The sequence below is a fragment of the Rhinopithecus roxellana genome, chromosome 5, assembly GCF_007565055.1.
Source record: "Rhinopithecus roxellana isolate Shanxi Qingling chromosome 5, ASM756505v1, whole genome shotgun sequence".
Classification (NCBI taxonomy): domain Eukaryota; kingdom Metazoa; phylum Chordata; class Mammalia; order Primates; family Cercopithecidae; genus Rhinopithecus; species Rhinopithecus roxellana.
In genome coordinates, this window is record NC_044553.1 from 85,748,261 (window position 1) to 85,773,948 (window position 25,688).

The 25,688-nt window shown below is 38.9% G+C and overlaps 1 protein-coding gene across 2 annotated transcripts in view; it reads right to left on the reverse strand.

Annotated features, from left to right (window-relative positions):
* The window catches only part of GPHN (gephyrin), a 736,692-nt gene that overhangs the window by 3,290 nt on the left and 707,714 nt on the right, over positions 1-25,688 (reverse strand). For both annotated transcript variants that reach the window (XM_030930981.1, XM_030930980.1), the window contains 3 exons: positions 19,573-19,646; positions 13,502-13,566; positions 9,397-9,500 (listed from right to left, as the gene is read on the reverse strand). In XM_030930981.1, coding sequence (XP_030786841.1) covers positions 9,397-9,500; positions 13,502-13,566; positions 19,573-19,646 — 243 coding nt within the window. The remainder of the gene's footprint in view (positions 1-9,396; positions 9,501-13,501; positions 13,567-19,572; positions 19,647-25,688) is intronic.

Here is a 25,688-nt window from a genome sequence, read left to right on the forward strand (position 1 = left end):
AAGGTTGGGTTACCCACAAAGGGAAGCCCATCAAAATAACAGCAGATCTCTCAGCAGAAACCCTACAAGCCAGAAGAGGGTGGGGCCAATACTCAACATTCTTAAAGAAAAGAATTTTCAACCCAGAATTTCATATCCAGCCAAACTAAGCTTCATAAGTGAAGAATAAAATCCTTTACAGACAAGCAAATGCTGGGAGATTTGTCACCACCAGGCCTGCCTTACAAGAGCTCCTAAAGGAAGCACTGAACATGGAAAGGAATAACTGGTACCTGTCACTGCAAAAATACGCCAAATTGTAAAGACCATCGATGCTATAAAGAAACTGCATCAACTAATGGGCAAAATAACCAGCTAGCATCATAATGACAGGATCAAATTCACACATAACAATATTAACCTTAAATATAAATGGGCTAAATGCCCCAGTTAAAAGACATAGACTGGCAAATTGGATAAAGAGTCAAGACCCATCAGTATGCTGTATTCAGGAGATCCACCTCATGTGCAAAAACACAAATAGGCTCAAAATAAAGGGATGGAGGAAGATCTACCAAGCAAATGGAAAGCAAAAACAGCAGGGGTCGCAATCTTATCCTAGTCTCTGATAAAATTGACTTTAAATCAACAAAGATCAAAAGAGACAAAGACAGCCATTACTTAATGGTAAAGGGATCAATTCAACAAGAAGAGCTAACTATCCTAAATATATATGCACCCAATACAGGAGCACCCAGATTCATCAAGCAAGATCTTAGAGACCTACAAAGAGACCTAGACTCCCACACAATAATAATGGGAGACTTTAACACCCCACTGTCAATATTAGACAGATCAACAAGACAGAATATTAACAAGGATATCCAGGACTTGAATTCAGCTTTGGATCAAATGGACCTAATAGATATCTACACAACTCTCCACCCCAAATCAACAGAATACACATTCTTCTCAGCACCACATTGCACTGATTCTAAAATTGACCACATAATTGGAAGTAAAACACTCCTCAGCAAATGTAAAAGAACAGAAATCACAACAAACTGTCTTTCAGATCACAGTGCAATCAAATTAGAACTCAGGATCAAGAAACTCACTCAAAACCGCACAACTATATGGAAACTGAACAACCTGCTCCTGAATGACTACTGGGTAAATAATGAAATGAAGGCAGAAATAAAGATGTTCTTTGAAACCAATGAGAACAAAGACACAACATACCTGAATCTCTGGAACATGTTTAAAGCAGTGTGTAGAGGGAAATTTATAGCACTAAATGTCCACAAGAGAAAGCAGGAAAGATGTAAAATAGACACCCTGACATCACAGTTAAAAGAACTAGAGAAGCAAGAGGAAACAAATTCAAAATCTAGCAGAAGACAAGAAATAACTAAGATCAGAACAGAACTGAAGGAGACAGAGACACAAAAAAACCCTTCAAAAATATCAATGAATCCAGGAGCTGGTTTTTTGAAAACATCAACAAAATAGATAGACTGTTAGCAAGACTAATAAAGAGGAAAAGAGAGAAGAATCAAATAGACGCAAAAAAAAAAAAAAATGATAAAGGGGATATCACCACTAATCCCACAGAAATACAACCACCATCAGAGAATACTATAAATACCTCTATGCAAATAAACTATAAAATCTAGAAGAAATGGATAAATTCCTGTACACATACACCCTCCCAAGACTAAACTAGGAAGAAGTAGAATCTCTGAATAGACGAGTAACAGGCTCTGAAATTGAGTCAATAATAAATAGCCTACCAACCAAAAAAGGTCCAGGACCAGATGGATTCACAGCCAAATTCTACCAGAAGTACAAAGAGGAGCTGGTACCATTCCTTTTGAAACTATTCCAAGCAATAGAAAAAGACGGAATCCTCCCTAACTCATTTCATGAGGAGAGCATCATCCTGATACCAAAGCCTGGCAGAGACACAACAAAAAAAGAGAATTTTAGGCCAATATGCCTGATGAACATCAATGTGAAAATCCTCAGTAAAATACTGGCAAACCGAATCCAGCAGCACATTGAAAAGCTTATCCATCATGATCAAGTTAGCTTCATCCTTGGGATGCAAGGCTGGTTCAACACATGCAAATCAATGAACATAATCCATCACATAAACAGAACCAACGACAAAAGCCACCTGATTATCTCAACAGATACAGAAAAGGCCTTTGACAGAACTTAACAGCCCTTCATGCTAAAAAATCCCAATAAACTAGATATTGATGGAACATATCTCAAAATAATAAGAGCTATTTATTATAAACCCATAGCCAATATCATACTGAATGGGCAAAAACTGGAAGCATTCCCTTTGAAAACTGGTGCAAGACAAGGATGCCCTCTCTCACCTCTCCTATTCAACATAGTATTGGAAGTTCTGGTCAGGGCAATCAGGCAAAAGAAAGCAATAAAGGTATTCAAATAGGAAGAGAGGAAGTCAAATTGTCTCTGTTTGCAGATGACATGATAGTATGTTTAGAAAACCCCATCGTCTCAGCCCAAATTCTCCTTAGGCTGAGAAGCAACTTCAGCAAAGTCTCAGCATACAAAATCAATGTGCAAAAATCACAAGCATTCGCATACACCAATAACACACAACCAGAGAGCCAAATCATGAATGAACTCCCATTCACAATTGATACAAATAGAATAAAATACCTAGGAATCCAACTTACAAAGGATGTGAAGGACCTCTGCAAGGAGAACTACAAACCACTGCTCAACAAAATAAAAGAGGACACAAACAAATGGAAGAACATTCCATGCTCATGGATAGGAAGAATCAATATCACGAAAAAGTAATTTATAGACTCAATGCTATCCCCATAAAGCTACCACTGATTTTCTTCACAGAATTGGAAAAAACTGCTTTAAAGTTCATATGTAACCAAAAAAGAGCCCACATTGCCAAGACAATCCTAAGCCAAAAGAACAAAGCTGGAGGCATCACACTACGTGACTTCAAACTATATTACAAGGCTACAGTAACCAAAACAGCATGGTACTGGTACCAAAACAGACATACAGACCAATGGAACAGAACGGAGGCCTCAGAAATAACACCACATATCTACAACCGTCTGATCTTTGACAAAACCTGACAAAAACAAGCAATGGGGAAAGGATTCCCTATTTATTAAATGGTGCTGGGAAAACTGGCTAGCCATATGTAGAAAGCTGAAACTGATCCCTTCCTTACACCTTATACAAAAATTAACTCAAGAGTGATTAATTACTTACATGTCAGACCTAAAACCATAAAAACCCTAGAAGAAAACCTAGGCAATACCATTCAGGACATAGGCATGGACAAAGACTTCATGACTAAAACACAAAAAGCAATGGCAACAAAAGCCAAAATCGATAAATGGGATCTAATTAAACTGAAGAGCTTCTGCACAGCAAAAGAAACTATCAGCAGTGTGAACAGGCAACCTACAGAATGGGAGAAAATTTTTGCAATCTATCATTCTGATGAAAGGTTAATATCCAGAATCTACAAAGAATTCAAACAAATTTACAAGAAAAAAAAACAACCCCATCAAAAAGTGGGCAAAGGATATGAACAGACACTTCTCAAAAGAAGACATTTATTACGGCCAACAGACATATGAAGAAATGCTCATCATCACTGGTCATTAGAGAAATGTAAATCAAAACCACAATGAGATACCATCTCATGGCAGTTGGAATGGCAATCATTAAAAAGTCAGAAAACAACAGATGCTGGAGAGAATGTGGAGAAATAGGAACGCTTTTACACTGTTGGTGGGAGTGTAAATTAGTTCAACCATTGTGGAAGACGGTGTGGCGATTCTTCAAGGATCTAGAACTAGAAATACCATTTGACCCAGCAATTCCATTACTGGGTATATACCCAAAGGATTATAAATTATTTTACTATAAAGACACATGCACATGTACATTTATTGCGGCACCATTCACAATAGCAAAGACTTGGAACCAACCCAAATATCCATCAATAATAGACTGGATAAAGAAAATGTGGCATATATACACCATGGAATACTATGCAGCCTTAAAAAAGATGAGGTCATGTCCTTTGCAGGGACATGGATGAAGCTGGAAACCATCATTCTCAGCAAACCATCACAAGGACAGAAAACCAAACACCACATGTTCTCTCACTCATAGGTGGGAATTGAACAATGAGAACACATGGACACAAGGAGGGGAACATCACACACTAGGGCCTGTTGGGGGGTGGGGCGGTGGGGTTCTGGGGGAGAAATAGCATTAGGAGAAGTACATAATGCAAATGACAAGTTGATGGGTGCAGGAAACCAACATGGCACATGTATACATATGTAACAAACCCACATGTTGTGCACATGTACCCCAGAACCTAAAGTATAATAAAAAAAATTTGTTGACTTAATGATGGCCCATAAGTCTTATAGGCTTTCTTCATTCTTTTTCATTGTTATTTCTTTTTTTCCCCTTTAGAGTGAGTAATTTCAAATGACCTGTCTTCAAGTTCAGAAAGTCTTTGGCTTGATAAAGTCTGTTGTTGAAGCTCTCTATTGTATTTTTTATTTCATGTATTGAATTCTTCAGCTGTAGGATTTTTTTTATGTTTCCTATCTCTGTTGAATTTCTCATTTATATCATAAATTGTTTTCCTGATTCTGTTGACTTGTCTCTATATATTTTTTCTTATATCTATTGAGTTTCCTTCAGATAATTATTTTGCATTTATTTTCTAGCAGGTCATTGATTTTCTTTTCATTTGGGTCTGTTACTAGAGACCCATTATGTTCCTTTGGTGTTATCATATCTGCTTGCTTTTTTGTGTTTCTTGTGAGCCTGCATTAATCTGTGCACCTGGTGGAACTATTCTTTCTTCCAGTCTTTCTTGTTTCCATAGAAAAAGACTTTCATTTGCAGTTGGGTTTTAGTGTGCCAGTTGGGAAGGGTGTGGTGACTTTTTCAATAGGTATAGTGGTATAGTTTCCATGCAGCATCTTCAGGTGCATTCACGGCGAGCAGTAACTGTGGGTGCCTCAGTTACCTAGTCCATGGAAGTTTGTGGAAGTGGTGGTGGTGGTGGCATAGGTTGCTAATATTCAGTGTTAAGGGCTTTTAGTATCTTCCTATTCTTATTTTCTCCACAATGGGAAGATATAGCCTAGGGAGATGCCTCTTTGTGTCAAATCTGACATGGCCTACAAGAAGGCCTACTGGAGCACTGGGTTCCTGGTACAGGTGCTTAGAGTGGATGTGGGGCCAGGGTCCCAGATTCAGGGTCTTGTGAACCTATTGTGGCACCTGGGTCTGGGGGTGCTTGCTTTCTTTCTCTGGTAGGCTTGGGTGTAGGTTGTCCACAGAGCCAGGGTCTGTGACTTTGGGTACCCCTTAGCAGTTTGGGTTCAGGTGTCTGAGTTGTAGCTATGATTCTGTCCCTGGGGTGCAGGGCACAGTTGCCCCTGGACGTTTTGGCCTAGGGAGCAGGCTATCGTTGCTATCTAGGAACCTGAGTCAATAGGGCTTAGTGGTAACCTAGGTCCCAGGGGATAAGGCGGTGTGTAGTAGTGACCCTAGACCCTGTGCTGGTGGGGCTTGGTAGAATCCCAGACTTTGTGTAGCCAGGTGCAGCAGCAGTAAGTAATCCAGACTAGTGGGGCACAGCTGTCATTTGGGCCCTGGGGTGGGGGCAGTAAACAGCATAGCAATGACTGTACTTGCTAGGAAGAGGTGTTTCTCAGCTGCTCAGACACTAGGGGGCTAGTCTAGCTTCAGGAAAGGAGAATAGGAAGTTGTTTGACCTGTAGGATGAGGTGTCTCAGCTCAGGCACTGCTCCGTTTCCCTGGGTTGTGGGTACTACCTCGGCATAGTTCCAGATGCCCAGCTGCTCAGTTCAGCCAGGGCACCAGTTTCCTGGGGGTGATGTGCTGCTTCAGCTCAGGCCTTGGGGACATGACTGTACTGGGTGGCTCTGGCACCTTTTCTCTGGGATAGACGGTGCTGCTTTAGCTTAGGTACTAGACTGCATGATTACTTTGGGCAGCAAAAGCACCATTTCCTGGGATGCTGGGTGCTGCTTCAACTTAGGCTAGTATACGACTGAACTTAGGGAGGCATGATTGCTCTGAGCAGCCAAGATACTGTTTTCCTAGGAGGCAGTATATGGGTTTAGCTCTGGCTGAGGGGGATGTGAGGGGCGCTAGGTGGAGTAGCTCCACCTCTATTTGGCTCCACTGGGAAAGTTGTAACAGCTGCTTGCATCTCAGGCTGTGGATGTCAGGCCGCAGTAATGGGGTAGCACTGGGAATGAAGGGGTGCTGTGACTACTTGCTCCCAGAGCAAGAAAACTCTAGCCACAGTTCCAATTCCAACATGGTATAAGTGCAGTAGTTGCACAGGCCACATAGGTTGGAGCACAGCATTGGCTCCTTTACTGGGGGGAACATAGCTCTGTGGACTCCAGGAAGTTCCTTCAGCTGGGCTTCATGCTTGTGAGGACCGCAGGGTATCCCCCTGTCAGGTCTGTAGGTGTCCAAAGTGTTGATGGGGGTTGCTGGGATCCTCTGCTTAACTCCTTGCCAAGGGAGTTCTTCCTGGTTCCCAGCTGATCCAGCTGGCGGATGTGATGGTGGAGGCCTGGTGTTTCCTTCTGTTCTCTATGTGACCATCCTAAGTTTCTGTGCTCACCAGGGTTTCTGTTACTCCACTGATACACTCTGTTGCTCTTCTTCAGTTTTTTCCATTAAAATGCAGTTATTTATTCATTGTTCTGGCTGTGCTTGTGAGGGGGATGGGCATGAGGGACTTATAGTTCTTATAGTTGGCTATCTTCTAGAACATGCTTTCCCCCTTTCCTGTCTCTTAATCACTGCCTAAGTTGTTAATATTAATGGAAGTTACTCCAGGTATGTTTCTAGCAAAGAAAGTTGATAACAAGCGCGGTATAGAGTGCTTTAATGGGATATTAAGGAAACACATGATAGAATGTCCTTGCATGGAAACACGGGGTCAGTAATCCTATTTGATGAATTGCTAGGATTGTGTTCCTTCCTTTTTTTGTTTTTTACCAGATGCTTTGGAAGTGTTTCTTATTGTGTACTGAAAATAAGATTTTCACCTCCAACCTAAGTGACCAAGGAAATAAGGGAAATGTTTGTTCTAAACCGATGCTCTTCTGAATGCTTTGATATAAAAGGATGACATTTTATTTTTGTTAATTTTTTTACATTTTATTTTTGTTACTTTTTTTAGAGGCAGGGTGTTGCTATGTTGCCCAGGCTGGTCTCAAACACTTGGCCTCATGCAATCCTCCTGCCTGAGCCTCCTGAGTAGCAGGGATTACAGGCGAGTGCCACTGTGCCTAGCAAGGATGACATTTTCTGCACTGACACATAGAATGGCCACATCAGAGTCCAACAGTATGATTTACCAACAGCAGCCTTTAACACTGACTCCCACTTCCTGAAAGCAGCAAGCAATGGTAAAGGCAATGGCTGTGGCATCTATTCTGAAGAACAGTAATAAGTGGTGTGGATAAGCTGCATCTTTTATGGTCAGAAAAGAGAGATAAGACCACGTTTCAAGGAAGTATATGTTTATGTTTTAAAGTGTCTGTTGTGTCAGTACTGATGTGGGGGTGATTTGGAAAGCTAAGAAACAAAAGAAACAAATAGCCAAGCATACTGATGACCCATACTGGCAGTCCCAGTGACACTGCTGTGAGAGAAAGGCAGTTGACTGATTTTTTGACCACTTCTCAATATCCTTTGCTGACAGGAAATGGGCACCATTAGGAACAACATATCAAGTATCAGTCTGATTATAGAGTACCATCTCATCTTTGTTGTCAGAACAGATGGTTGCCACAATGTCTGTTTTAAAGAAGAGATAGTGGATGTTACAATAAGAAATAAATGAAAGGATTCATAAGAGATCTGCAAAGTCAAAGGGAAGCCTTCTTTCTCTCTCTCTTATAATAATGTGAATTTTTATTTCCTTAATTAAGTAAATATGAAGATAGCAAATTCAGTATTACTGGTTTGACTGTCTAAATCTAAGCTTTATGACTCTGACTTCTGACTTGATCAGAATACTTTTTGTTCATGGATGGTTTTTCTTTCTTTTTCCACTTAATTTCAAATTTGATTACCACTGTGATTATTGAAAAAAAATCTAGTTAAATTTTTCATGAAATTTTAAGGAGACTGTTTCACATCCTAGTCCACAAAGTTCTTAGCACTTAAACAGTCAATGTTCAGACTATTGAAAGCCTGGATTTTCTTAATGTTTTTATCCTATGTATTCTCAGAGTAATATTTTTTTAACATTTTATGTTTTTATTTTTATTTTGAGATGAAGTTTTGCTCTTGTTTCCCAGGCTGGAGTGCAATGGCACGATCTTGGCTCACTGCAACCTCCACCTCCCGGGTTCAAGCGATTCTCCTGCCTCAGCCTCCTGAATAGCCGGGATTACAGGCACCCACTACCACGCCAAGCTAATTTTTTCTACTTTTAGTAGAGACAGGGTTTCACCATGTTGGCCAGGCTGGTCTCAAATTCCTGACTTCAGGTGATCCACCTGCTTTGGCCTCCCAAAGTGCTGGGATTACAGGTGCGAGCCATTGAGACCGGCCTAATATTTTATCTGTTATATTTTTTGTTCTTTCTGTCAACTAATCATGGCATTCTGCCATATCTGAATTTACTTTGGAACTCTTGGAAAGTAATGGTTTGGTACTGTAGTTTATATTGCTAAGAACATTATTCATCAGTCACACAGAAAGTGTATAACATAATTAGTTGAGTAGTAGTAAATCACATTGAAGTTAGTGTTGGTGGAGAAGGAGACCGAATTTCCAAGTGACTTTTACCATGGCATATTTCTCAGCCTTAGCAGTTCTCTTCCAAACAATATGGTTATCCTTTCCCTGCTGAATTACCAGGATCTCTTTCCAGTCCTTTGTCTTCTTCTGAATTGTTTAAAATTTATTGTTGAAGTCACTGAAAAAGTGAGCAGGTTAATTGCTGTCCCTGTGAGTTTGCGTGGGGAAAAGAAAATTCTCCCTTGTTCCAGACAGGTCTAGTGTTAGGGTAGAGCCAGATATATCCTATTAACTGTGTTGTCCTTAAGCATCACTCAAGTTTTTAAGCCGTACTCTCTGGACTCGTATATGGACTTCTATCTGGAGAAAATGATTCACTTTAGAAGTCATGAAGGAAGAGAATAAAAGGGATCCTTTTCCCTACACTTTCTAGTACACAGGGGAGAAGATAATCACATTTTCCATCAAAACAAATAGAAAACTCTAGATGTTTATTTTGGACAGTTAGGAAATCATATTGCTGTTACCAGGCTTCCATTTTGGTTTCTGGTCATTAGAAAGCATTACCCTTGCTTTGATGATGGTTGGCCGAGGATCCAAGATGCCCTGCATTTTCCTCAGTGCAGGCACAACAAAGAGATTGCAGGTGACGACAGCCGATACAGGATTCCCTGAAAGTCAACCAAGGAGTTATTAATAATACACTGTGTAACAATTTGCCAAATAGTTATGTCTGTCTATATCTTTGGGTATCAGAATGTGACAGAAGTGACTAGGCACGATTTTTCCTCTTCTGAATCACCTTGAATCCAACCAGAACAGAGGTACAGTCAACTAAATGCCACAGGGGGTATAAACATTTGCATCTTTCAGTAAAATGGAGAATTCTGCTGCCCAGAAGCTGTTTAACACCATTTGTTTCTGCTTTCCTGAGCCAGTTGAAAGCCATTACTAATCTTATTATCAAGATTACTCATTACTAATCTTGTTTTAAAGCCATTTACAAGTTTTATATATCTATTTGCTATTTTTTAAGCATTTAAAAATTACTATAGTATTACAAGCTTGGTACCCAAACTGAGAAAATATAAACATAAGGAAACTTATTTATAACCTTCTCTACCTAGATATTCCTTTAATTAAAAAAAAAAAAAAAACCAAACAAATGATTTAAGATGTGTCTTAAGGACCTGAAGATGAATACTGTTATGGATTGAATTCATATGATAAAGCTATAACTCCAATATGATTGACTGTATTTGGAGATAGGGCCTTTAAGGAGGTAATTAAGGTAAATGAGGTCATAAAGGTGTGGTTGTAATCCAATAGGACTGATGTCCTTATAAGAAGAGGAAGAGACACCAGGAGTCTATACACATATAAGAAAGATCATGTGAAGACACAGTGAAAAGGTTGCTGTCTACAAGCCAGGAAGAGAAGCCTCACCAGAAGCCAACCTTGCTGGCACCTTGATTTTGGACTTCCAGCCTCCAGAACTGTAATAAAATACATTTCTGTTGTTTAAGCTACCCAGTCTGGGCCAGGCGCAGTGGCTCATGCCTGTAATCTCAGCACTTTGGGAGGCCAAGGCGGTTGGATCACAAGGTCAGGAGACCGAGACCATCCTGGCTAACACTGTGAAACCCCGTTTCCAATAAAAATACAAAAAATTAGCTGGGCGTGGTGGCGGGCACCTATAGTTCCAGCTACTCGGGAGGCTGAGGCAGGAGAATGGCGTGAACCTGGGAGGTGGAGCTTGCAGTGAGCTGAGATCGCGCCACTGCACTCCAGCCTGGGCGACAGAGCGAGACTCTGTCTCAAAAAAAAAAGCTACCCAGTCTGTGGTATTCTGTCATGGCAGCCTGAGCAGACTAATACAAATACCAAATTCTTTTAAAGTTATGAGAAGAATTTGAGGAACTCCACTATATCTCTCCAAGAAGAAATCTAGGTGTGTCATACACTTCAAAGGAGGAAGGGTGGGCTGTGAAGAAGCAAACAACCACCTGGGCTGTAAATAAGATTTGATTTCTTGTGTGGCATTATTATCTAACCAAGCTGTGAGATCTTGGCAAGTTTCAAAGTTTTTTGAGTCTGACTTTACTCATCTATGAAATGAAAGGTTTGCACTACAGGATTCTCAACATCTCTTCTGGTTCTAAAATTCCTATTGTTTTAATACTTTTATACAGTTCTATGTAAGTATGAATGTATCACCTGGAGTGGGGAATGTGCTACTAGATTTTTAGGTTCCGTTGGCCTGGCTAAACACTGCTTATTGCATCATCAAGTCAAAAGGCAATAGTCAGTTTAGCCTATTATTAGCTATAATCATACCTCCAATTCTCTTCTACCTACAAAAGTGCTTAAGAATAAATTTTTTAAGGTGCAAAAAGTGACAAGTGACACTAATAATTTCAATGGAAAAATGACTTGTCCACAGAACAGCAGACTCTTAAAAAGATTCAATTACTTTCCCTCGCCTCAAAATACAAGCAGATAGAATATTTTTTCTGGAAAAGCAAAACAAAAACTCAAACAAATAAAAAAGCCATTGTTCATCAAGGATTATAAAATCCTTATAATACTACTACTTTATAACATTACTGTATAAAAAATGAAGTGCTCCAATTATTTTAGAGGCGGGGTCTTGCTATGTATGAAAAAGGATTGGAAGGACTGATATAAAAAACTTGTAATAGTGGTTTATCTATATGTGTGTGTTGGGGGATTATGGTTAACACTTTTTTATGCTTATCTGTATTTTCTGATTTTTACAACAGTGAGCATCACTCTAGCAACGTTAAAAATGTCAAATAAAGCAAGTAAATATACAAAACTTTGATTTAAAACTTGTCAAGATTAGGGATGGCTTTAATGCATGGCCTGCAAGAAAGCAGAGATACAGTTTTGAAATGGAAAATCCTTGTAAAGCTGCGCAAGGTGGCTCATGCCTGTAATCCCAAAACTTTGGGAGGCTGAGGCAGGTGGATGGCTTGAGCTCAGAAGTTGAGACCAGCCTGGGTGACATGGCGAAACCCCGTCTCTACAAAAAATACAAAAATTAGCCAGGGGTGATAGCAAGCACCTATAGTCCCAGCTACCTGGGAGGCTGAGGTGGGAGAATGGCTTGAGCCTAGGAGGCAGAGGTTGTAGTGAGCTGAGATCACGCTGCTGCACTCTAGCCTGGGCGACAGAGCCAGACCTTGTCTCAAAAAATCCCGCAAAAAACAAACAAACATCAACAACAACAAAAACATCAAGAGAGGCAAGAAAATCCTTGTAAACGGAACCACTTTGCACATTCTACAATCTGAACATGTGAGTTTCCACTGCCCTCTGTTGGTTCACTCAGGCTGAGCAGATAAGGTTTCAAATTAAAAGTAGGAATTTGAAAATAGGTTTTAATTTTATAACATCTTTGGCATAATGGTGAAATAGGCTCCCACAGTAACATTCTTTGTTATAATATCACTGATGGTCTGTAGGTTAAGTCATATCTTCTGTAGACAAAAGAGGCTCTTCCAGGCCAAATGAAGCTAGGAAAAGGAGCACATTTCTTTATACAATGGCTATCAGAGCATCCAAGGAATTATGAAAGGTCCTAAGGAGTTTCATGTTACAGATACATTCTGAAGACTATTTTACTTAAATGTCCTCTCTCTGAAAATTTTCTATATGATAGAAATCTAATCTCTTTAATGCTTATAGATAGGGGCTTAAAATGTTTTTAAAGTTTAACATTTTTCTGCCTGCTTCCATTTCTTTACATTTCCATTTTGAGATTTACTTGACATAAAAAACAAATAAATATCCCAAAGTCATGAGATTTGTAAATCTCAAAGAAATAAGTTATTTTCTAAAAAAGTCTGTGCCAAAAAATAGAGAACTGAACAGAATGATCAGAGGATAATTTTAAAGTTAAAAAAAAAAAAAAAAAGATGCATAAAACTTTTAGACTGTTTTAAAATTTATCAAGATTCATCATGACTTTAAATATATAACCCCAAATCACTAAAAATTTGAATTTGAAAATCCTTGTGAACTGAATCCACTTTGCTCTTTCTATAATCTGAACATGTAAGTTTCTGCTCACATTGGGGCAAGCGTGAGAATGGGGAAGTTGTAGACTGATGATGAGTGGGATTTGGCTGAGAAGCACTAGTACCAGTAGTAGCCTGACCTTTCCTCTTCCCCCTCCCCTCAACCAGCCCAAATCTGGCAGGGACCAGAGGCAGCTTTGTATTTTCTGATTTGGTATTTGCATGGGTGACTCAAGACACTTTGGCCTCTAGAGCACAATACTTCTGGTTATGAGAGGTATTAGGCTGCTAACTTCGACCAGTTTCCTACAACGAAAAAGCAGGTGCCCTAGAAAGATCCAGTGACAGCTAACACTTGATTATCATCTCAGGATTTGGAATGTGCTTTGATATATATTATCTAATCTGATTTTACACCAACCCTATGAAGTAGATATTAGTCTTATTTTACAGGTGAAGAAACTTCCTAGAGAGGTTAAGTGATTGGTCGTTTAGAAAAGCTGAGACTTGAGCCCAGGTCTTTCAGATTTCAAACTAGGTGGTCTAATAGGGTACTGGTCACAAGAGAAGTCCAAAAATTTTTGGATATTTTTCCAGAAAAAGCAAACGAAACAATTTTTTATTCTTACCAGGTAGTGCAAAGATTATTTTTCTTACACCATCAATATCCAAAGTTGCAAATGTTGTTGGCAAGCTAGAAGAAAAAGTCACTTGTTAGTGATTGCTAAGCAATATGATGAATACATTAAGTACTCCAGTGTTTTTGTAATCCATACACTTATCATATAGAAAACACTTTTCTGTTGACTCGCCTTTACATCTTTATACTCTGAAGTATTCCATACACACTTAAATAAGTTTGTTTTTAGTATTTCCTGTTTTCAAGTAACCACACTTTCTGGTTTACAAAAAATTACTTACTTTTTTTTTTTTTTTCTTGCCAGTGCCATAGAAATGGACTCCAAATCTTGGAGTTTCCAAGTTTTCACACCCCTCTAGTTAATAATGTTTATACTACTTTTGCTGGCAATTTACAATAATCATTCCTAAAAGCAGAAGACTGGTCGGGCGTGGTGGCTCACACCTGTAATCCCAACACTTTGGGAGGCTGAGGCGGGTGGATCACTTGAGGTCAGGAGTTTGAGACGAGCTTGGCCAACATGGTGAAACCCCATCTCCACTAAAAATACAAAAATTAGCCAGGCATAGTGGTGTATACCTGTAATCCCAGCTACTCGGGAGGCTGAGGCAGGAGAATCGCTTGAACCTGGGAGGCAGAGGTTGCAGTGAGCTGAGATGGCCACTGCATGCCAGCCTGGGCGACAGAGCAAGACTCCATCTCAAAAAAAAAAAAAAAAAAAAAAGCAGAAGAGCAGAAGACTACCTGATGTCTATCAGATAGTTGCCTATTGTTCAAAATGAGTATTTTTTAACCTTTTTCTTTCAATCGTGCTTCTTCTGTATTAGCCTTTTAAAACTATCCTTAGCATAGACATAAACACTTCCCTATTATCAAGACATTATTTTTGAAATATCAAAATAAAATATCATGACTAGAACAAAATTAATAGTAATTTTTTTTTGGAGATAGAGTTTCACTGGAGTGAAATGGCACAATCTCGGCTCACTGCAACCTCCGCCTCCCGGGTTCAAGTGATTCTCCCGCCTCAGCCTCCTGAGCAGCTGGGATTATAGGCATGTGCCACCACCTCGCCCAGCTAATTTTATATTTTTAGTGGAGACGAGGTTTCTCCATGTTGGTCAGGCTGGTCTTGAACCCCTGACCTCAGGTGATCCAACCGCCTCGGCCTCCCAAAGTGCTGGGATTACAGGTGTGAGCCACTGCGCCCGGCCAAAATTATTAGTAATTTAAAAATATTCTCAAATTATACTTCCTCAAGATTTTGACATGAACTCTTATCATGGGAGGTTGGGTGGAAGGAGTGAGTGGTATATAAGAACAGTGTTTTTTTCCTATTAATTACCTTTTATATAGAATTTTAGCTAAAAATCTTATTATATTAATTAAATCTCATTCTATTAATTAAGCAATGCAGAATTCTGATGAAATATTAACCTTTTCAGCACTCAAATTGTTTTATTTTTACTATTTTTGGAGGTTGATCTTTTAAAAATAGATCCCTCACTCATTACCTTTGGCAATAATACAGTGACACTGATTTTTTTTGATGATTTATAGTCATCATTATTAATGTGTTCTACTCTGCTGTAATACAGTGATGTTAGGTCACCAGAGAACTATGGGTTGTTTTCACCCCACCCATAACCCCACATTGCTATGTTTCTATAGTTCTTGTTTCTTGTTTTTGTTTTTTTATTCCTTCCCAATTTTGTTTTTTTCCCTATAGCACCTTGTAACGCGACACTGCTATCATCTTGACCATTAAGCTGGTTTTAGGTTTGAGAACCAGAGAATGATAGCAATAGTTATATTGTTAGAATGAAAATAATAAAAGTAATAATAAAAATAACCATTTTTATTTATTTATTTTTTGAGACAAGGTCTTGATCTGTCACCCATGCTGGAGTGCAGTGGCTCAATCATGGCTCACTGCAGTCTCCATCTCCTGGGCTGAAGCAATCCTCCAGCCTCAGTCTTCCAAGTAGGTAGGACTACAGGCATGCACCACCACGTCCAGCTAATTTTTAAATTTTTAATACAGATGAGGTCTCGCTATGTGCCCAGGCTGGTCTTGAACTCCTGAGCTCAAGCGATCCACAGGTGTGGGCCACTGGGCCTGGCTAAAATATCTGTTTTTTAAGTAACATCTATGCATCACATTCATTATTTCATTTAAGTCTTACAACAAGCTTATGAGGTAACAATTATTATCCCATTTTATATGGAAACTGAGATTCAGAGAGATTAGGCAATGTGGTCCAAGTCACTCAGCTACTAAGTGGGGGAATACAGATTTGAACCAAGGTTGTTCTAACTTTAGCTTATATGTGGATAAAGATCTCACAGGATGGTTATGTAGTGTTAGTACATGATCTCTGGACATCTATTTTGGGAGGCTTTTTTTTTAGACGGAGTCTTGCTCTGTCGCCCAGGCTGGAATGCAGTGGTGTGATCTGGCTCACTGCAAGCTCTACCTCCTGGGTTCACACCATTCTCCTGGCCCAGCCTCCTGGGTAGCTGGGACTACAGGCGCCCGCCACCACGCCCAGCTAATTTTTTGTATTTTTAGTAGAGACGGGGTTTCACTGTATTAGCCGGGATGGTCTCGATCTCCTGACCTCGTGATCTGCCCGCCTCCGCCTCCCAAAGTGCTGGGATTACAGGCATGAGCCATCGCGCCCGGCCCACTCTGAGGCTTTTCTTTTGCATACATTCTGATTCTTTGCTGTGTTTTAGAAAACTGAGATTAGATTTTGATACTGATTTATGGATAGGTTATTTGGCAATGATTATTGTGTGATGCAAATAATTTCAAAGATTTGTTCTTAATAACAGCTATGCTCATTGTAGATGACCCAATAAAAACAGTGGTAGATCTGGTTGCTAATACTCCGAATGCTTTTCTGAGTATCTTTGTCTTTAAAATGAAAGAGCTTAATTGCATTCTGAAAGCACTGTTATGTGGAAATAGCAAAGCCAAATTGTATTTGTATGTTTTACATTTCTTCTGTTCTAATATTAAGTAGCAATTACCTTTAAGTTCTTATTACCTTTAGAAAAGCATAAAATTCTGGTGAACTAAAAGAAGCCCATTTAAACTTCGAAACTCCTTTATTTTAGCAAACCCACAGATAATAAGAATGAGGAGAGAATGTATTAACACCTTCTTTCTTCCACTGTATTTAAAGCCCATTTACATTATAGGGCCAATGTAAGCAATCTTTTGCATCTTGCAGGTAGGTAATGTAATTTCTATAAAGGTACTCATTAAAAAAGGATTCCATTACAAAAATATTTTGTTATTATGCATTGCTATCATAAATGTCCTACTGCTAAACTGTGAATTATTTTTAAGCTCTGGAAGCCATTTCCTTGGAACTCAAAACCTATTACTCAGTTCTCCTCTTGAGATCAGACTATAAGAGCATTTACGCGATGGTTGAGGACAGAGTGTTATGATTTTAAGGGAGGAAATTAAACATTAGGAATTGATGAACTGCTAAAGTTGAAGTGAGTGGTAAATAACAGATTAAAAAAAGAGTACAAAAGTTATCACAGGCACTGAGAATATTTTAAACAATAGATATTATACAAATAACTCTTCTCTGGGACAAGAGAGGTGAGGGCAAGTAGTGTTTGCTTCTTTCCCTCGCAAATGGAACCATCAATTAATTAAATCTTTTTTTTTTTTTTTTTTTTGAGGCAGGGTCTTACTCTGCTGCCCAGGTCAGAGTGCAGTGGCACTATCATGGCTCATTGCCACCTCTGCCTCCTGGGCTCAAGTGATCCTCTCACCTTAGCCTCCCAAGTAGCTGGGACTACAGGCATGTGCCACCACACCCGACTAATTTTTGTGTTTTTTTGTAGAGACAGGGTTTTGCCATGTTGCCCAGGTTGGTCTCCAACTTCTGGGCTCAAGTGAGCCACCCCCACGGCCTCCCAAAATGCTAGGGTCATAGGCGTGAGCCACTGCACTCGGCCCAATTCAGTTTTTGAGATTTTGAGAAGCACAGTGATATGCTTTTGGGATATTCTCTGTATTCTAATCAGATTAGTACTGCCCATGGGCTCAGAAAAAAAAAAAAAAAAAAAAAAAAAGAAAGGAGGTATACCCAATAGCATAATAGTATTTGCGTAAGGCAAAATGATCCAAATCCAATAGTTTCTTTCTTTTTTTTTTGAGACAAGGTCTCACTCTGTTACACAGGCTGGACTGCAGTGGCATGATCTTGGCTCACTGCAACCTCTGCTTCCCAGCTCAAGTGATTCTCCAGCCTCAGCCTCCCGTGTAGATGGGACTATAGGTACAAGCAACTAACGCCCGACTAATTTTTGTATTTTTTATAGAGACTGGGTTTCTCAATGTTGCCAAGGCTGGTCTGGAACTCCTGAGTTCAAAGCAATCCGCACGCCTCAGCATCCCAAAGTGCTGGGGATTACAGGTGTGAGCCACCATGCCCAGCCCCAATTCAACAGTTTCAATGATAAAAAGGCCCTATCAGCAGCAGCCATATTGGGGCACGCTCAACAGGCAACTACAGAAATATAAAGCCAAGAATTCTATCTAATTGTGGACAAAGCTTTAGGGATAATCTTAATTCTATACTAAAAATGGCCAAATTGTGTAGGTAAAGCCTGATCTCTATCCTAGAACTGACATGAGACACTTATTAGGAGGGCTAGCTTGATACTTTTTAAAGTATCAAGCTTTTGAAATTTGTTGATGGTACCCATAGCTCACTCATAACAACGAGAAGCCTATCGGCTTCCCTCCTAGGGTTCATTAACAGTAAAGCATCATTACTGTTGTCCCTAAGAGCATGGAGATGTGCTGGAACTCAGCCATACAGTTGAGGTCTTTGAACAGGAAATCATAGGTTCATAGAGTAGCAAAGGTCTAAACAGATAGGCTATTTCTTAAATATATGGCCATATCTTTCACTATCACCAACGTTTGGCAACCTTTGAGGATTTATAACTGACTTCAGGACCTCCATCAGCCCTTCTTTAGGTGTTATTAATTTTTAAGAGATGTGCAAATTCATAGTTATTTTTCTTAGTTATTTTTCTTTCTTCCTGGGGACCAGAAGGAAGCAGTGTGACAGTCAACTTAACAAAACATTCTTGCCAAGGAAAAAAAAAATTAAACCTGAATTTAATCAAGCCTTTGTATCTTTTAATGTATAGCATACATCAGAGACAGAGGAACATAACCTAAGGAAGTAATCAGCCAAATCCATTCATCAGGACACATGATCCATTTTCTCTAGCAAGTCAATGGCACAACAACAACAAAAAGGGTGGGTGCAGAAAATGTTCTCATTTATTAGAGACTTAAACAAATACACTGAGTGGACCTTAACGCAATCCTTATCAAACAAAACAATTATAAAAAGTCATTCTTTTTCTTGATATATGGGAGAAATTTGAATATGATCAGGGCATTAGATGATATTAAAGTATAATTTATTTTGTTAGATGAGATAATACCATTGTGCTTAGGTAAGAGAATACTGTTGTTAGTATTATTATTTCAAATGTATATCAAAATGACATGTCTAGAATTTGCTTTTAAATAATCCAGCCCTCTCTCCCCACTAAAAGGCAGGGTGGGGTGGGGGTATTGACAAAACAATTACAGAAAACTGTTGATAGTTACTGAAGCTGGGTGATGGGTACATGGGGTGGGGGTTCGTTCCCTACTTTTGGGTATATTTGAGAGTTCTCATATTAATTATTTTTAAAAAGAGAGAAAGAAGCAGTTTGGGGAAAAAGAGAAAAAGAGGAAGAAGGAACTAGGCATGAGAATTAAAAAGGAGAAAAAGTTTGCAAAGTTGCTGTGTTTTGTTCATACCAAACTCATTGACTCATAAGGAAGATGAATTCCTATTTCATTAGGACCTGCACTTGTGCAAAGGATCCTAATACTATATTTCTTTTTTTTTTTTGGAATAGTTAATTCATAATAGGAAATATAAAAATAAGGCATTTAAAAGTTTGTTAGTTAAAGCAAGCCAAACCAACCCCATATATGAGATAACAAGATTATTTTCATACCCTGGTTTCATAAAAACCCTGCCAAAATGGATCTGAGCATGAAGATCAATGTCCAGCACCTGCTTGAGATAGTCCTGCAAACATTAAAAATAATCACTTTACTTTCAAACATTTTAATATTAGACTTTCAACACTTTAAATGAACATTAAATTAATTTATAAGATTGAAATGAAAAGAAACATCTTTCTTATTTTAATGAAGTTGATTTGCGTAACACAATATTCCTTCATTCCTCATTTATCCATTTATTCATTCAATAAATAGTCGCTTAACACTTGGTGTATGATGAGCACCAATCTATGTGCAGAGGGATACAGCCTTGAACAAAAGAGACAACGTCCCTGTCCTCATAGAAAGTACATTCTAGTAGGAAAAGTTAGATAAAAACAAAACAACTACATTAATGTATAACATCACTAGCTGGTGGGTTATTGTTTCTCTTCTAAGATAGAATTTTATGTCTGAGGAAGGATGTTAACAAATATGTGTTAAGTTGTGCCTGGGCAAGCAAACTACATGTATGTATCCTACACCATTCTGCTTAATGATCTTAAAGCCATATATATTCCTTGAAGACAGACTTGAAGATATGCCCACAGACTTGAACATATGCCCACAGATTATTTACGTTTGTTAAATCTAAATGACTCAACTAAAATGAAAAACAGGAAGGGAACTCTAAAACAGAAAGTCAAGGGAGTTTAACTACTCCAACTTTATATTCTAGTGTTAAAAACAAAACTAACCTGTGGCTATGACCAACCCACGGATTCCAAAATCTGATCTTTGGAAATTATATATAACACCGCTCTGCAGCTGGTGTTGTAGACAGAAAGAAAAAAAATTGCAGTCCTTAACATTTCTTTTAAATAATACAAACCTAGCTAGGTCTATTACTAAATTTTTTGGTTTACTAATCTAAAAGTGAGTCCAGTAACCTGCCTACATTTTAAATATTTCACAAGCTATGAGGTACTTTTATTTGTAAACATGTGTTCCCTTCTATCTCCACAGCCTCAACCAACATCATCTCACTCCTTGCCAATAGTGCCACTCTCCTCCTGTGGGGAGAATGAATTACAGGCATGCACCACCAAGCCCAACTAATTTTTGTATTTTTCGGTTTCACCAAGTTGGCCAGGCCTGTGTCAAACTCCTGACCTCAGGTGATCCACCTGTCTCGGCCTCCCAAAGTGCTGGGATTATAGGCATGAACCACTGTACCCGGTCATATCATCTTTTAAATATCAAAGATTCCTATATTTTCTAGTCCCCCAGTCATTGTTCTCATCCATCTCACCCAGCCACATTCCTATTTATCAATCTTTCTCTGTGTCTACATTCTAGCAAGACTCCTTCCTTCCTTCTTTCTCCCCTGCCCCGTCCCCCCGCCGCCACTCTCTCTCTTTTTCTCTCTTCTTCTTGAGACAGGGTCTCACTCTGTCACCCAGGCTGGAGTGCAGTGGCATGATCTCGGCTCACTGCGACCTTCGCCTCCCGGGTTCAGGCAATTCTTGTCCCTCAGCCTCCCAAGTAGCTGGGTGGGATTATAGGTACATGCCACCATGCCTGGCTAATTTTTGTATTTTTAGGAGAGACAGCATTTCACCATGTTGGCTAGCCTGGTGCTGAACTCCTGGCCTCAAGAGATCCACCCGCTTGGCCTCCCAAAGTGTTGGAATTACAGACATGAACAAACACATCTGGCCGGTTTTTCAAGCTCTTGCCTCCAGTCTTTGAAAATGTTCTTCTTTCTGCCTTGAATATTCTTTCTACCCCACTGTCTATCCCACCTTCATCGTAGTCTCAGTCATCTTTTCAGCTTCCTCTGAACTCCAAAGACTGGGGGACTAGATGAAATATTGATTATTAATTAATTAACTAACAAATTTTTCATTTTGAGGTTATATTATTAGATATAATAAATTTGTAAATGTTACTTATATATTCTTGATGAATTAACTCATTTTAAATAATAAAATGTCCCTCCTAATATCTAGTAATCCTTTTTACCTTAATTTTCTCTATTTGCTCTACATAAAAATGTATTTTAAGAAAAGAAAAAGAATTCTCTGTTATCAGTATAGCTACACTATAACTTTTTCAAATCTTTTACTTTCAGTTTTCTGTGTCTTTATATTTCAGATGTGTCTCTTATAAGCAGCATATGATTAGCTATTTTTTTAAAAATCCAGAATGACAATTTTTAACTGAAGGATTCAGTCTATTTACATTTAGTATAATTTTTCTTTTCTTTGTTTTCTTTTTTTGAGACAGAGTCTTGCTCTGTCACCCAGGCTGGAGTGCAGTGGCGTGATCTCGGTTCACTGCAACTTCCATCTCCTGGGTTCAAACGATTGCATGCCTCAGCCTCCTGAGTAGCTGGGACTACAGGCACATTCTACCACATCCAACTAATTTTTGTATAGAGACGAGGTTTCATCACATTGGTCAGGCTGGTCTCAAACTCCTGGCCTCACATGATCAGTCTAACTCAGCCTCCTGAAGTGCTGGGATTACAGGCATGAGCCACCACACCTGGCCTACATGTAGTATGATTACTGCTATATTTGGGTATAAAACTATCACTGTACCATTTGTCACTTCTGCTTTTGTTTCCTTTTTTCTTCTATACATCCCTTAGGATTCATACAATATTATTATTATTATTATTATTATTATTTTTTTTTTTTTTAGACGGAGTCTCGCTCTGTCTCCCGGGCTGGAGTGCAGTGGCCGGATCTCAGCTCACTGCAAGCTCCGCCTCCCGGGTTTATGCCATTCTCCTGCCTCAGCCTCCCGAGTAGCTGGGAGTACAGGCGCCCGCCACCTCGCCCGGCTAGTTTTTTGTATTTTTTAGTAGAGACGGGGTTTCACCGGGTTAGCCAGGATGGTCTCGATCTCCTGACCTCGTGATCCGCCCGTCTCGGCCTCCCAAAGTGCTGGGATTACAGGCTTGAGCCACCGCGCCCGGCCTCATACAATATTTTTCATTTAATATTCTTTCCCCTCTATTAGCTTGTTAGTTACATATTCTTATATTATTATTTTAGTAGTTGTTTTAGAGATTATAATATGCATCCTTGACTTTTTACAGTCTACTCATAATTGGGTTTTTATTTTTATTTTTATTTTTTTGTTTTGAGACGGAGTCTCGCACTGCTACCCAGGCTGGAGTGCTGTGGCCGGATCTCAGCTCACTGCAAGCTCCGCCTCCCGGGTTCACGCCATTCTCCTGCCTCAGCCTCCCGAGTAGCTGGGACTACAGGCGACCGCCACCTCGCCCGGCTAATTTTTTTTTTTTTTTTTGTAGAGACGGGGTTTCACCGTGTTAGCCAGGTTGGTCTCAATCTCCTGACCTCGTGATCCGCCCGTCTCAGCCTCCCAAAGTGCTGGGATTACAGGCTTGAGCCACCGCGCCCGGCCATAATTGGGTTTTTAAAAATCACTTCCCAGACAATACAAGAACCTTAAAACATATCAACTCAATTTATGCCTTTCTACCTTTTATGCTATTGTGTGTATATATTTTACATGCATTTTAAGCATATACATATGTGCATGTATATGTTTATATTTTAAGTATATGTATTTTATTTACTGTATATATTTTCTACATATACTATGTTGTATCTTTTCTACATATACTATGTTGACTATACTTGATATTTATATATTCACTATATAGTATTTATTTATATTTTAAGCCTCACAAGGCATTATTATTTTACACGATCAACACTTATTTACATTTGCTGACATGTTAACCCTCTTTAGTCCTTTCTGCATTTTCATGCTTCCATAATCCTTCTACCTTAAAAACTCTATTTAGTCTAGGTCCGTACCGTTTCTGTTTGGCTGAAACTGTCTTTATTCCACCTTCATTTTTGAAATAAATTTTTGATGACTACAGAGTTCCCTATTGGCAGTATTTTTTTCCTGCACTTTACAAATCCCAGTCTATTGTTTTCTGGGTTGCATCATTTCCATTTCAATCATTTGTTAGTTTTATTGTTGCTCCTTTGAAGGCAATGCGTCCTTCTGGTAAACTTTTCTCTGTCTTTGGTTTCAGTAGTTTTGCTGATTACCTAGGTATGGTTTCTTTCATTTATCTGGCTCGAGATTAGTAGAGCTCCTAGAATTTCTGGCTTGATGTCTTTTATTGATTTTCGAAAACTCTCTGCCAATATTTTAAATACTGTTTTTGCTCACTCTGTCTCCCCTCTCCTTCTTAGACTTCATCTACATATATGTTTGACCTTTCACCATATCCCATGTGTCTTTTATGCTCATTTCTAAATTTTCTATCCCTTTTTTAAAATTTCTATTTGATTCTTACGAATAGATTCCAGTTTTCTAGTGAAATTTCCCATTTTGTCATCACTTTTTCTTAAACATATAATGGTTATTTAAAGTCCATGTGAGACAATATAAATATCAGCATCATTTTTAGGTCTACTTTATCAATTGTTTCCTATCTTAATTTTTAGTCATTTTGCTCTATCTCTGGCATGTCTGGTAACTTTTCAAATGGAAGCCCAAATATTAGGTATGAAAAAGATGAAAAGGCTTTGGACAATGATATATTCCTCCAAAAAGATTTTCAGGTCTTCTGGCAGTTAAGGAAAACTCAAATTGTCTTCATCTATTAAGGGATTGAGATAGTTTGATGCTGGATTTCAGTCCCTGTGATGGCTAGTTTATCTCCAGTTTGTCTTTATTCCTAAAACATAGCCCTTCAAGGGTTTAAACTGAAAGCCTGAGATGAGATATTTACCAGGGCTCCTTCTCTATAACAGGTCCTGAACTCATAAGACTGATTAAAATCCTGCTTATTTCATTAGTTTCCTCACTATTTTTTTTATGCTTGGCTTCTTTGCCTCCTGTACTATTAGAGCTCTCATCCCACCCCACTCCTGGCTTAGGAATTAGTAAATGCTTTGAGAAAAATATGGTGAAGAATTCCAGTTTTACTTCTCTGTGGTTCACTTTTCTCTGGGATCTTAGTGCCCGGAATCCTGGCTGTCTTGGTTATTCTCTTCAGACACCTGCTTTTTCTTTTCTTTAAAAAATTTTATATAGTTTTTATAGATGTTCTTGGTGGGAGGATTGGTCCAAATATGCTATTCTATCATAACAGAAGCAGAAATCTTCAGATCTTTCTTATATGCTCTTATAGCACTAAATGCTTCTAACATTATGCACTTAGGTTATAGAGCAACTGCTTTGATAGCTGATACGTATCCTTTGTTAAACTATAAAGTTCTTGAGAACAGGAACCTTGTCTTTTATATCTATATCTATATCACGAATCCTTAATGAATAGCATACACCTTTCACTCATTCATTTGTTAGTGCACCAGACATTTCTGAGTGCCTATTATGTATTATGAATTCCCTATGTGCTAGGCATTTAATGGTAAACAAGAAAGACATAGTCCCTGACATGAAGATATCCTGTTATATTTTAATGGAGAGAAATAGCCAAGAACAAGTAAACCAACAAATAAAATAATTACAATTTGTGGTACATGCTATGAAGGAAATAAGCAGGTGCTGGGATAGAAAATGATGAGGGTGTGGAGAACAGGAAAGTTCATTTTAGAAGAGGTAGTGATATATTAGCTAAGCCTTGAAGGATAAGAAGGATTCAAGCATGTGAATTGTGGAGGGAAGAGAATTCCAGAGAAAGGGACATACAAATGAAAGCTTCCAAAGTGGCAAAGCGTGCACAGAACTGAAAAGGCAATGGATGGTAGTGAATGAGTAGGAGAGAGGTATAAGCTGAGTTTGAAGAGATAGGCAGAAGCCAGAGTTGCAGGGCCTTGAAGGTTATGATGCAGAGTTTGGAAAGCTAATGCTTATATGTTTGCTAAATGAATGAAAGTATTTTATTTTTCTTGCAAAAATTGCTTTTAAAAATAGCCCTTTTCATTCTTTTTGAACATGAAGGAGGGCTTCATGCTCCTGTGACAGACAGAAAACTTGTACCAGACATAGTGATAAAGGCTGAGAATAATCATTTTTTTGTTTATATTTTTGTTTACCTATTGAAGCAGCAAGGATCTTTGTCTGATATTCTGAACCCCAGAGTCAGATGAGAAGAAGAAAAATG